This window comes from Tachypleus tridentatus, chromosome 2 (genome assembly GCF_004210375.1).
Source record: "Tachypleus tridentatus isolate NWPU-2018 chromosome 2, ASM421037v1, whole genome shotgun sequence".
Classification (NCBI taxonomy): domain Eukaryota; kingdom Metazoa; phylum Arthropoda; class Merostomata; order Xiphosura; family Limulidae; genus Tachypleus; species Tachypleus tridentatus.
In genome coordinates, this window is record NC_134826.1 from 110,674,987 (window position 1) to 110,689,718 (window position 14,732).

General features: G+C 32.3%; 1 protein-coding gene across 2 annotated transcripts in view; it reads left to right on the forward strand.

Moving 5' to 3' along the window:
• LOC143244833 (tyrosine-protein kinase transmembrane receptor Ror2-like) overlaps positions 1–14,732 on the forward strand; it is an 80,292-nt gene that overhangs the window by 30,516 nt on the left and 35,044 nt on the right. For both annotated transcript variants that reach the window (XM_076490223.1, XM_076490224.1), the window contains exons 2-3: positions 298–573; positions 10,647–10,771. In XM_076490223.1, the coding sequence (XP_076346338.1) occupies positions 298–573; positions 10,647–10,771 (401 nt within the window). The remainder of the gene's footprint in view (positions 1–297; positions 574–10,646; positions 10,772–14,732) is intronic.

Here is a 14,732-nt window from a genome sequence, read left to right on the forward strand (position 1 = left end):
AAATGGAATTAACTCATCTCTTTAATGTAGCTTCCTGTTCTACGTTTCTGGTGATTTTAAGAATAGAAATTTTATTATATTCATACACAACGCAAATTTCGTGTTATAGCCTTTAAGTCAATACCTCACTGCCGTTCACGTTTCAGCTGGTTTTAGATTGATTTCTTTCTTTTTTTTAATTAGGGGAGCTATTAAGAAATTTTACAATTTATCAAGAATAGGAAACTTTCACAGATTGTAAAATACTGTGAAATACTGAGAAGTTCATAATTTTTTTTGTTTACATTTTGTTTTTAGTGCCTATAATTATGAAAGGTCCAAGCAACAAGACAATTATGGACGGAGATAATGTCCTTTTGACGTGTCTAACCAGTGGTAATCCTAAACCAGAAGTCACATGGCGGCGGAGCGGGCGCCAACTACTTCATAGCGGACACACTAATTACGAGATACTCAATAGTGGCGACCTCTTGCTGAAAAGGGTGGGACTATTAGACGAAGGCGACTACACATGCTCAGCAAAAAATATTCACGGAAGTCAAAGATCAAAAACAGCTACTTTAACAGTGGATGGTAAGTATTATTGAAAATAGAATATTGATATAAAATTATTTCTCCAAGTTGTTATTTTTATAAACTAAATAAAAAAACAACATGGAATAAAATTTTTATCAGAGAATAAACTATTTTAATGATCCCACAGGTCTGCGAATTTAAACATCGTAAAATTTGGTTTGATTTTAATAACAGATTTTCCACAATTCAACTTCGCAGATTTCCAAAATTATATTTGTTTTTATTTCTATCATGTAAGGATATTTTTCACAAATAGGAAAGAAAACTTTTACTTAAATCAAGTTTGCAACAGATTTGCTACAAATATAACAAATTATGTTTGTGTCATTTACACAACCTCTTGTTGCCATAGCGACGAATAAATAATATTGAAAAGAAAAAAAAATGTCAAAAATGCACGCAAAAACAAATACTATTCACGTCATGCGGCCTATTAACATTCATATACTAGCAGTGTGTTTCTCGTGGATCCCAGAACAATCAATAAGACACTCATGTCGTGATTGTTATAGAGAAATCTATAACCAGTGGTTGTCAACATTTTAATTATAACAAAATGTGATCCGATTTCAATGAAAATTATTCACTTATGTAAAAGTACATAATACGTTTTGTAAAAAATCTGTACGTGATGGAGAAAAATTTGTATAATTTTTCGGATTCAACGTACAGGAATTACTGTAGAACGTGCAAATAGTTTAAGACAAATAAATCATCGCAGGTCTATGTTTTTGGAGTAACCGTACCTAAATGGTGATTCAACCTTGTTTATAAGTTTAACTTTTGATACAGATACAAACTATCTAATGATTACTTGAGTTATATTCTTATGATTATTATCATTTTGATTTATAGCATTATGTTATGGAAATTCACGTTATTTTTACCTTGAATTATGACTCAAGTAATTTGTAAACTAAACAAAGTATGATGAAAGTTTTGCATAATGACGAAAGCGTATCCATAAGAAACCGCTCTACCCCTTACAAGCGTATGAAAATTTCGCGTATAGATAGTTTTAAACATGCAAGTGCGATAAGAATGTTCATAATGTTACAAAAAAAATGAAACAAGTAAGGTGTATATACGATGCTGATTTGTTCTTCTTTTAGGTATTTGTATTCGATTTTTCTTATTGATTAAACTTTCTGATGATCTGTATTAGTTTCCTAATCAGTTGGAATAAAAGAAATGGGTCAAATTTCAGAGTGTGAACGTGTTTTAGCTGCCCTTCACTAAAAATAGTAAGCGTACATAAACAAAGAGTTGCTGTTGTCACTAAGAGAAAACTTCGATACTATACAAGTTTCTTCCAGACTGTCACTGGTATTAGTGTTGTTTCGTTTTGAGATTTGTCTTTGTCCAGGATTACTGATTTGGAGTGAATTTTTCCAAAATTGGTTTAACTAAGTGATAAGTGACGAATCGAGTGATAAACTGAGCTGTTTCTTTCTAAGAGAAATTTACAATTTTGCTAATAAAAAGTTATCTTAAAATTTAGAACATCAAGACTCAGTTAAGCCTCTTAGAATATTTTGCTTTTATAAGTATTATTTTAAGAAAAATGCTCAAATAATTTGTTGAACTTTAGTTATGCAACGAATGTACAAGGGCGATTCGTGGCTTAGTGACTAAACTCTAAATCAGAGGATTCATAGTTATCTTTCATTTCTGAGAAAACGTTCTCTGTACTTTGAGGCTGTGGATGTGCTATAAGAATGCCAGTCAAACCTTAATATTTGATCAGATGGAAACAAACAAACAAAAAGAAAATCCCGAAATTAGTAGTAGTGGGTACTGCCTTCTTTCTAATCTATCATTTTAAAATTAGGGATTGCTGTATGCAGATAACTTGTGTCTTTATAGCTTTGCAAATATATCTTGGCTGTGTTATTGATATTTATAATGTTTTTCGGTCCATAATTAGTATATATATATCTTTCATAAATATAATGTAATATTAAAAACATTCAATAAAGGACTTACGTCACTAGATGTGTTTTTAATTAACTGAATTACTTAAGTTACAAAAATAAATGTACAATAATGTCAACGTCAATTACTTTTATCACTAACCATATTCAAAGCAAAAACAGGTTGTTCAGGACAGCAGAGCAGAAATTTCCATTACAAGAAGATGTAAAGCGCCATTTATGTTTGTTGTATTAAATGGTAATCATATTTTTTAGGAGGAAACATCTCCCAAGAAAAGGATAAAACTAGGAGACGTGGAAATATTGAGGAATCGGCATTCAGAGAATTGTCAATTACGATCATATAACAGTACTGTATTTGATAATTCGTTGGTACAACGTTCGAACTCCATGAATATTTATATCAAAGATAAAAATAAAATAAAAATTTACTGGCGCTTAATTTGGTATTCTATATGGATTTTTTTCTATCATTAGAATTAGTAGTATTTTTGTTCATTACTTGCTTTTACTTTGTAGTTTTTAATTTGTGTCAGTGGTAAATCTCAAAATATATGACTCCACAAGTCATTAAAAAGTAAATCTCAGGGATGGAAATAACCGGAAAGTTTGTTTTGTAATTGCTTTGTGCTTGAATTTAGCATTCATAGTAATAAACTGACGCTTCCATGGAGATTCTGTCTTATTAAAAGATTGTATATCACTGTGTAAAGCGCTTAGAAATCGTGGTACTCTTCATTATAGATTAACGTAGGGAGTGTACTGTAGTTAGAAACAAACAAAGGAAAATTATATTAATATATAACTATTTATTACAGAAAAAAAACAAAACAACTTTTGTAACAGAAGTAGCATTTACAACAGAAACACAGATCATTAGTGGATGTACGAAATTATGTTGATTACCGATTACCTATGATTCTGTTCCTATACGTTTAACCATATCATTATTAAAGTATAAAGAACAGTTAACGCTTTAGCAAGGGAAGTAAAATATACTTTCTAAAATAAGAACTAATAGGATAAATCTTAGTAAAAATACGTTTATCAAAGGCACACTTGACTTAGATCTTCCTTGTTGCGTAGGAAGGAACAATATTTCGAGCCTGTTGTTAAAAATATTTATCTAGCTGACAAAGGTGTAACATATAAAGAAAAATATTTCAGCCTGTGCGTGACATTACCAAGATAGTGAAGCTTTTTGCTTACTTGAACAATCCAACGTTACTATTATACGATTAAACATGAAGTCCTTTGTTACATTGAACTGAGAGGTAAGCAGCGTTAACTGAATGTGGTTGAAAATTACTTTACCTTAACCTTAGAAAATTTAGATCGTCACATGCTTAAAAAGTATATATATGCATGTATGTTTTATCACACACACAAAAGTGTATTTGGAGAACGTCCAAGAAATGTATTTTAGTGAAGATGTTAAAGATATAAATGTTCTAAGGGTAAAACTAGCCAGGAAGTGTATATTTCAAACCGGATCTGTAGATGACGACTTTGGCAGCTCGACTCTTTCCTATATAAGACAAAGTTCGTATAGATTTCTTCATAAGCAGAGTGAGAGAGAGAGAGAGAAAATATAGTTTATGAAAGGACTTCCATCTTTCTTCAAGTTGACAAATAGCCACGCTCTTAGATATTGAGCATCGAACTATGAGTCTGAAATATTAATATTCAACATTTACTGTATTTAGACTAGCATAAAAACACTTGAAGTGAAACACGTGTTAAAACTGATTTAAACTGGAAACAAGTACCAGAGAAGTGCGTGACAGTTGACGGCTAACCGTTGATTAATGACAGACAATATACATCAGAAATGTTTCGTCGTTAATATATACGTCAGCCTCCGCTCTTGATTTTTCTATATTTATCCGGGTTCATATGTCACTTTGATAACAAAACGAAAAATTTGGTTCTCATGCAGTTATATACTAGAGAATACTCACTCACTTAGCCAAGTGTTAGATATTAATTCAACATCGTGGCACAGCATGTGGTCACTTGTTTTGTTTTGTTTTTACTATATGGGTTCTTTTACTTCTCGAGAAATCTAAGGTTTTTAATAAGAGTAAATCTATATGTTTATTTGCACCGTAACTCCTCCAAGCCTATTGGGTCAATCTTAACCATAATTAGTATTTGTATTTTTCTTATAGCAAAGCCACATTGGGCTATCTGCTAAGCCCACCGAGGGGAATCGAACTCCTAACTTTAGCGTTGTAAATCTGTAGACTTACCGCTGTACTAACGGGGGGCACCAAACTTTGTATGCAACCCATATAGGCTATCAGGAATGTCGTAAATGGTCAAAATTGAACTTAATTTATATTTATTAAATTTTTTGGCTAATTACTTCCAGCATATTGAGTGAATCTCAAACTGTCTTGGTAGATTGACACCTTAGACAATGTTGAATATCCTAAAGGGATTCAAGGTTAAAGTATGAAAGTTACTTGATTGTTTCTTAAACACCATGTAAGGTGTTCAAGAGTGGAATCACCTCAAAATATTTATTTACCAGTAGATGGAAAGCAATCCGCAAATGTTGTTTATGAAGAAACTTGATTATAGTTTTAAAATTTTGACATACGTGTTATGCTGGGCCCGGCATAGCCAAGTGTGTTAAGGCATTCGACTCGTAATCCGAGGGTCGCGTGTTTGAATCCCGGTCGCACCAAACATGCTCGCCCTTTCAGCCGTGGGGGTATTATAATGTGACGGTCAATCCCACTGTTTGTCGGTAAAAGAGTGGCCCAAGAGTTGGCGGTGGGTGGTGATGACTAGCAGCCTTCCTCTAGTCTTAAACTGCTAAATTAGGGACGGCTAGCGCAGATAGCCCTCGAGTGACTTTGCGCGAAATTCAAAACAAACAAACAAACATGTTATGCTCTGATTATTACTTTGAAATGTATGATTGCTGTTAATCGTACATTCTTTTAATTACGTTTAAACATTTCCCATCAGTTAACAGGTATTTTAGCTTCTGTATATATATATATACCCTTAGATTACGAGTCTATCACCCTAACCACCTGTCCACGCCGGGGCAGAAGTTGAAAATATTCGAACATCTTGATAGTAAACGAGTTCCTTAAAGTTAATTGGTGGATGATAATCGAAAACGATCAGTGTACAGAAAAGGCTTTAAATATTTCGACATCCACCTTATTGGAGTGTACTTTTTGCTCGTTTTTTTTAATTACATAGGATAAATATTTTTATTCAATGAATATTATTTAGAAAATTATTTAGATTACAAGAGCGCGGGACTAGGGATGCTGAGGATGGTGTAGCGCCCCTGGCTTGACGAAGGGAATGGTGTTCATACGTGATTCCTATCATTTACAGGAGTTTCAATTTTGTTAGGCTTACTGGATATGGCACTCAGTTAACAATATGTGGGTTATGGGCTCGACGCCAGTCCCCGAACATACATATCTTTTCATCCGTAAAGCGTTATAATATGGTGTTCAATTCCACTGTTCATTGGTAGAGAGTAACCCAAGAGTTGGTGTTCACTGGTTACCTTTCTGGTTTACCGTTTCAAAATTAGAGACGGCTAGTGTAGATAACCCTCGAGTAACTTTTCATGAAACCTAAGTTCAAAACAAACAAATAAATATATTTTATTAAATGTTTTTCAACACCCTACGACAAAATTTGTTGCAGAGTCAATATTAAATCAGACTTAAATTGGAAAGATTGCTTTCACCCACTTTGTTACTATCGTGCTATGCTCGGACATCGCTTCCCTTCTTATCTACCTACTTAGTTCAGGATATACGTACTTCAAACAGGAATTATCTCATACTCATCTGAACATAACAAGTTTCGGTTTATTACTATAATCTCTAACCCAGATTTATAAGTTGTATTTCTTACTAAAAACATATTACCTTTTTATATCTCTCTCACATCTCCCAATATTTTTATTTATTTCTTTGGGTCCCTGTCTTTTGTATTCCCACGTCAGGCCCATCATGAAGAATCCTGTGATCTCTAAACTAGCTGAAGAACAAAAAACCAATCACTCCAATAATGTTCTAACGATTAAGAAGGTCGTAACCAAATAATCTTTCAGAAACTAACCATCAGCCAGCGGCTTTCTTACGTTTCTCAAGTTCAACTAATGTTCCTCACACTTTAAGTTACAACAGGGAGAATAATGTATACGACAAAATTTAGGAAATTATTTTCAACTATTAAGAAAGTTTTGTGACAAGTAAAAAATGTCAAAACCCATGAGTTTTTTTATTTATTTTATCAAATATTTCATGATGTAAATCCATTGGAGGAATGATACCTATCGACGATGTGGAACTCTATTTTATTTCATTATTGCCAGATATCCTGAACTGTAATGGTTGGTGATAAAGTCAGTAGTGTTTTATGAAACTTTCAGCTCATTGCATAGAGCATGTGCCCTTTCTCACTATTTTCAATTAGTGGACATACTATGTTAAGACTGACCCAGTCTTTTCTCCATCCCTTACTTTGCAATAAGATAAGGTTCTTATGCTTGAAAGGGTGTATTGTGTTAATCCTCTATGAATAGGCTGGTTTATTGAACGCCTACTGCTTATAGATTTAGCTGACCTCTGACATTAGTTAGGTCGATCATCAAAATGAGTTTGGTCAAAGACACGGTTTTTTCTTCTTCTATTTATATGTAACTGAAACTTTATCTGACAGAGCCATATATAATGTAAGAGCTCATGCACAGAAAAATTAAAAGCTGGGAAGTTAAAGCTTGTTACTGTCTGTGGCTTTAACGGACATAACTTTTCTGCCTATGTTCAGTTGTAATAAATACGGGACGAGTGATGAAATAAATCACAGTTAAAGAAAAACAAAATTCCGTTTAAATTTCAAATAAACTGTTTTGTTACATAAACATATTCCGTCCTTATAAGGGTTCTGTTACAATACGCATATTATGTTACTGTTGTTTGTTTGTTTTTCTATATTTTGATACATACACGTAATCCGTCCTTTTAAGGGCTCTGTTACATTTTTATTAATGATGCACATATTCCGTTATTTTAAATTTTCTGATGAATACACATATTGTGATCTTTAAATGTAAATATCTGACAAGTATACATATTCTGTTGTTTTCAATGTTATTATAAATATCCATACCCGTGTCTTTTAAATGTCCAGATATATACACGTATTCCGTTCTTTTGAATGTTCTGTTTGTTTATGAATTTTGCGCAAAGCTACACGAGTGCTATCTATGCTAGCCGTCTCTAATTTAGCAGTGAAAGACTAGAGGGAAGGTAACTAGTCATTACCACTCACCGCCAACTCTTGGATTACTCTTCTACCACCCAATACTGTGATTGACCATCACTTATAATGCTCCCATGGCTGAAAGGACAAGCATGTTTTTTTGTGACGGGGATTTGAACCCGCGACCCGCAGAATGCGAGTCGAGTACCCTTACCAACTGTCTATATCTATAAATGTTTTATACATACACGTATTATTGTCGAAATGTTAGTCCTGCCTGAAGTTAAAACAAAGGAAATATGGTTTTATAAGTCGAGTATAACGTCCCGCTCTCAAATAATAGACTCATTACGATGGTTTTCAAATATGTATTTAGTATTATGTATTATCGTAGTTAAACATTCACTGACTAAAACTGCTAGAAGAAATAGAAGTTAAAAATTAAAACATTGTTAATATTTCACAGATGATAGATAACATTAGCATTGTCTTCACCATTTGATGTTTTAGATATATTGACTTTGTATATCGTCAGAAAAGATGATTTGTTATTACAGTGCTGCTATCTATTTTTTTTATCAGTATGTTTAACATAAAACAAAATTGGGAACTACTATACATTCAAACTGGTATAGTAGTAACAATTTTAATGTTAAAACGTAATGTTTCGTCCTCCTGTGGCACAGTGGTATGTCTGCGGACTTACAACGTTAAAAACCGGGTTTCGATACCCCTGGTGAGCAGAGCACAGATAGCTCACTGTATATCTTTGTGCATAATTCAAAACAACAACAATGTAACGCTTCTCTGTAGGCTCAGAACAATTAGTTGCATTTACCGTAAGCTCCTTGATGGTTTTACTCACCGTTATTATTACAGGATCTGTTGTCATGATGTTTTCTCTACGTGTGCATGTACTAACAAACTTGGCCTCGTAATCAGTTATCGAAGTGTGACAGCCGCGAAAATGTGATGCCATTTCCTTTAGCGGATTGCTTACCAAAACCTGGTACTTTTAAACCGTCTTTGAAGAATGTTTTACCAGGTGCAGATTTTGGATATGGATGCAAACTAACTTTTCTTATATTAGCGGCTTTATCAACACATGTTCTTTCTGACAAGTTGCAGTTAATGGAAGAAAGTACAAGCTAGAAAATCATATTTTTTTTACAATGTATCTATAAGTTCGCCATTTGTAATATTTTTTTTTTAGAAACTGCAGTCTGTTTTAAAATGAATCGTTAAATCTGTTCTAATACAGGTGATTTATTTTAAAGCTGTGATGAAGAATTAAGGCAGAACTTATAATTTGAAAAAAGTTGCAAGAAAGTTTAGAGACTAATTAAAGCAGTGTTCTAAGCATTTTTTGATTTGAAGAAGAATGACTGAAGATATGATGAGTTGTTTCAATCAAACAAAAACAAATAAATCTAGAAGGAATGTTGGTAAGATAAAAAATATACTTCTAATCAATACAAAATACCATAATTCTGAGATCTTTTTGTCACGCTTTTAGGATAAAACATTAAAATCAGTTGCATGTCACAAAGAGGGAACTAAGTCAGCAGGATAATGAACAAAATTGGTGAGACATCAAGGATTGGGTTTCTATTTGTTTTTGTGACAAAGCTATCAAGGTTAAGTGCCACTGTCTATAATTATGAACTACTGATCACAAGGAAGGCAACCGGATAACAGCACTCACTGCTAACGTTTGGGCTGCTGTTTACCATCGTATAGTGGGATTGACTTTATAATTTAAAAAAACAACAAAATAATTTTAAATGACTTAATTTAATAAATTTAATAAAGAAAATGCTTGAAAAATGATCAAATATCACCATGTAAGCTGAAAAAAATACAGAACAACATTAACCACTTATATGAGAATGCAGATAATATGAAAGATAACATAGACTCTGTCAGTATAGGCACAACTACGCAAAGATCATATCATCACAAGCTTCTAGTACCAAAAAAAACAAAACACAAAGAAATTAAAATCAATTATCAGTTTGCGAGGCAAGATACTATAGATACGCCTAAACGAGAAGTAATAAACTTGAGTATACGACTGCTAACGGAATCTAAAGAAAGCGTACTAAGTAAAGAACTAAACTCGCCCTGACAGTTAACACGATACATGACTTACAACGTCCTTTGTGAACGTGAACTCCAATACATTAGAAAATTTCAAAACAAAACAACAACAACGTTAGAATTCAGTAGTAAAATAGACACACAAGACTTCGTAATACCGGCCTATCTGTAACAGTCTACCATACCAGAATAAAATAACACACAATAAAATGAAACAAATTATTTTACCTAATTGATAACATGTTTAGTCAAACTAGCTCAAAAGACAGGAAATCCTGGTTATTCTTCATTAAAACTTTGTTTATTTTGGAGCAAAATCTGATGGGTTTATTTGCTGTGTCCACCGTTGGGACTTGAACACTGGATTGTAATTTTGTATACTTACCGCTGTCCCACTCGGGGACTTTAAAATTCCCCCTATGTCAATTTATTTTACTATTAATGGATTGCACGTCAGCCTTTCTATCAACGAAATCCAAATTCGAATCCTGCCCATCACCAACACAGAAATAATCTCTTCTGGGACTGCCCTGAAGAGGGCCGCAGATTAACAGCCGCAGCAAAAGATAAAGCGAATTAATAATTAGTGTATAATAAGAGAAATCAGTAACTAATTAATTAAAATTGGGTGATCGTATAGGTTACTAACAAAAATAACACTTGCTAATTCGATTTATTGTAAATACTGAATGCAATAATACAGTGTGTTCGTAATTAATTTAAATTTCTTTGTTCATACTACATGTATGTGTGTGTGAGCTCATATACTCATGTCTCTTTATACAGTGAGGCCTTTTATACAAACAAGAAGAACTATCTACAATGTGACGCATGGTTCACAAATAGAACTAGTCTGCTTAGCTCAAGGTTCTCCACCGCCTAAAATGTCTTGGTTTAAAGATGGTAAACAGGTAAGTTGGTATAAAGTAAGCATGTAAATGATCACTTCTAGTGGTTAATATATAATTTGAGTGTAATAGTGTATTGAGCTAACGTATTCTAATTTGTTCCATTTTAATTCTGTAGAATAAATTCAAAATTGATAAACTGTTTTTTTTAACCATTCTAAAAAGATCAAATTGATAAGCTAACATGCTGTATTTTAACTGTTGACTGAACATTGCCGAAGGCGGAAATAACTTTTTTGTACTTTAACGCTTAAGAGAAAGACTACAATTTTTAAAATGACTTGTTACTTTTTAACTTTATGAAGGAAAGATCAAAGTCTACACAGTACTTTGTAATTCACTTCTAACCGGTGGAAGTAACTTAGGTATCGATATGTTTTACAACTATTTTTAATAATTAAAGGGCAATATTTTAATGGAATGTTTTCATTTTAACCGTTGAAGAAGCAGCAAGCACAGCAGTCTTAACCTTGTGGTTCATCAGAGCATGTCGTGGATTTCTGAAAGGTAAATTTTTACAAAGTACTTCAAAAGATATGCAGAGATACTCTGCCTCATGGAACAAGAAAGTATCTCAAAAGTTTTCCCATGATGCTTTCAACGAATATTGCACCAACTTCTTGAAGGTTTTATTCATAACGAGCTTCTGAAGGCGTCGAAAGGTCGCAATGAATATTTTAATGTGGTGTAAAGTGGTAGCATATTATATATTTAAACATTGTAATTGCTACGCTTTAACCATTAAGAGAAAGATACAACAAAATTAATAGCAAAGCATAATCTAGCTATTTATTCAGTTATAGTTCCTAGTTTTGCGTGATTGCCTCGTAAATCTCGTAGTTCGCACTTGTTTCTTTCATCGATCTTTTATTGAAAGGTAAGTATCAATAGTTTGTCATTTTGATCACTGAAATTTACAGTTTTTAACTGTTTTATTTTATTATAACTATTTAGAAACAAAATTAAAATATTTATTTTATTTTAAAAATTTGAAAAAATAGGATAAATATTAATATATCCCGTTTTAATCACTAATTAAATCATAATGATTGAGGAGTTGCTTATATATTGAATTGTAACAGTTGATAGACAGGTTTGTTTCATATCACTTATTGATTGAAAGGTAACAAATGACGGTTTAATCACTCATTTATATAATGGGCTGTGCTCTGCCCACCACGGGTATCGAAATCCGGTTTCTAACGATGTGAGTCCGCAGACTGATAAAAAAGAAATTAGATGTATTTCAACAACTTAAAAATTACAATGTAGTAAGTTGAATTTTTGTGTCTTTGCTTATCAAGAATAGACCGTTGTTGAAAAAACAGTTTTTAAAGAGACTTAAATAAATTACAAAACGAACAGCCCAAATGATACGTAACGGGTAATATTAAAAACTAATCAATACTAAACCAACTTTTAACCAATAAGAGAAAGAGACAATTTTTAAATAAAGTAATTAAAAAGCTTTTAATTTGTTTAAACAGTAAAAAGAGTATTTATTAACATAGGAATATTGTATTATATTTTACCCATTAAATAAATATTTATTTCACTTAGCTTGAACAACAAAGGTTCTTATATATATAAAAAAATTATTTATAAGTCAAAAATGACGAAAAGTGCTGTTTTGGAAATTAAATTTCTTTATCTTTAACTCCGAAAGAAATGTTCCAATCAATTAACTGATGGGAAAACCTTATCAAAAGAAACTACTTTTAATTATTTTTTTTAGTAACATACATTACCTTCTTTGTTTAGCAGACAAGAAAATCGACATAATTGAATTTGCCTTTCATATTTTTTTTGTTCAGTAAGAAAATCTCTATAAGAATATTTATGTTTTTCACGAATTGGAAACTAACGTTTTAACATTAGACAAAAACAGAAATAAATAAACAATACACTGATTTTATCTTGCTAACTATCGAGATGAAGATAGCAACCAATGAAATAACCCTAGTGTTCCGAAATAAATGGGAGTTTGTTTGTTTTTGTTTGTTTTTGAATTTCGCACAAAGCTACTCGAGGGTTATCTGTGCTAGCCGTCTGTAATTTAGCAGTGTAAGACTAGATGGAAGGCAGCTAGTCATCACCATCCACCGCCAACTCTTGGGCTACTGTTTTACCGACAAACGAATAGTGGGATTGACCGTTACATTATAACGCCTCCACGGCTGAAAGGGCGAACATGTTTAGCGCGACGGGGATGTGAAGGAAGGGAGTAGCAACTAATAACTTGTGATTACGTCATCTAAATAGCAAAATATACCAATCGATATGTTTCATTGAAAAAAAAACACATACTGTAACAAAATTTCTGTTTACTCAGTAGAGGAGAAAACGTATATTTTAATAATTAATGTATAGTTTAATTAGTGTTAAAAAAGAAAACATAAATTATAAATTATGTCTTTTAAATAAAATGAAACACATTGAACGTTTAGCGAAATGGAAGATCGCGGTATATTTAATAGATTTTTAGAAAAAAAATGAAAAACTGTATATTCTGTGACTTGGACAGTTTCCATCATCGCAATTTGCTTTTCTGAAGAGAAAAAGCGGTGTTAACGAAAATATTAAACTTAAGTATTTCAATAACACATATCAATCGATGTATCATGATGGTGTTTTATGATATAAGAAGTACAAAGAGAAATATGGTGTATTATTTAATGAAAGAATAAAGGAAAATTTGTTCATTTACTGTTTAATCTATTGGTTTGGGGTACTCGTCAATTGTTTCCATGGAAACAGATGATGTTGCAATAAGATTGGCGCCATAAGGAAATCATTGATCACTAAATATTTTATGTCAAAGAGAAAATATCAAGAATTATTTTTCTTGGTAAGAATGATCGATCCGATATGGAATAGTTTATGTTTCTGTAGACCCTGGGGACAGTTTAATCAATAATTCAACCAAGATCAACCGTTACGTTTCTAATTTCCTTTCGACTGACGTTACCTATTCTCCCTTGTACAAAAGTTTTGAAATTCATAATTTAAAGTTCTAGTACTAAAATCTGTATTTGTTGATATTGTAAAGTCTCGAAGCGAGTACTATTTTGTCCTTTGCCAGTCTTCTCGGTTTTAATATAAGTTATTGGTTTTATTCCATAAAAGTTATGTTTTAACAATTAAATAATTTGTTCGTTATAGATCTTAATTTTTTAAACTATTTAATACTTGTCATTGTCGTAGTTAATTGCAGATAACATAAAATTACGTGTCTAACAACTTTACTGGTATATTTTTCATAGAATATCATGAATACCTGTTTAATTCTCTAGCTGTTTGCTTGAGGTATGTAGACATTGAATAGGATGTATGACTAGAAGTATTAACATGGTTAAATCATACCTTATTGGCCTCGTTTACAGACGTTCATTCTTAATTGTGGTGCGCACTGTGATATAGGACATATGTACAACATTTGCCACTGACTTTTGCATGTGTTGATTCTCACCTCTTAAAGACAACTTATCTTGATTACCATGGCTGGGATATGACTTTTTCCTAGTCTCTTACTGCATGGTCTTGTTAACTGAAATTTATCCATATTATTTTGTTTACTTGTTCTATTAAATATAATCGATATCTATACCTATTTTAAAAGGCATAAATCAGTGAACTGAACAGTTTTTTGTTATATGGACGTGTGATTACTTTGCGTCGATATTGGCTGTGGTATTCATTTCCCAAAAGTGATGCATTTCACTGGTATCACACTACCTAAAAACATTAAGCACTGTCATTTCACTGGTATCACACTACCTAAAAACATTAAGCACTGTCATTTCACTGGTATCACACTACCTAAAAACATTAAGCACTGTCAAAATGTAATTCTGATACATGTCGTACTGCTTTGACTCAATATCTTTTGGCATAAGATTTATTAACTCGCATGTTCGAAATAGTTCTAATGTAACATAATCAACGATATATGTATTTATGTATT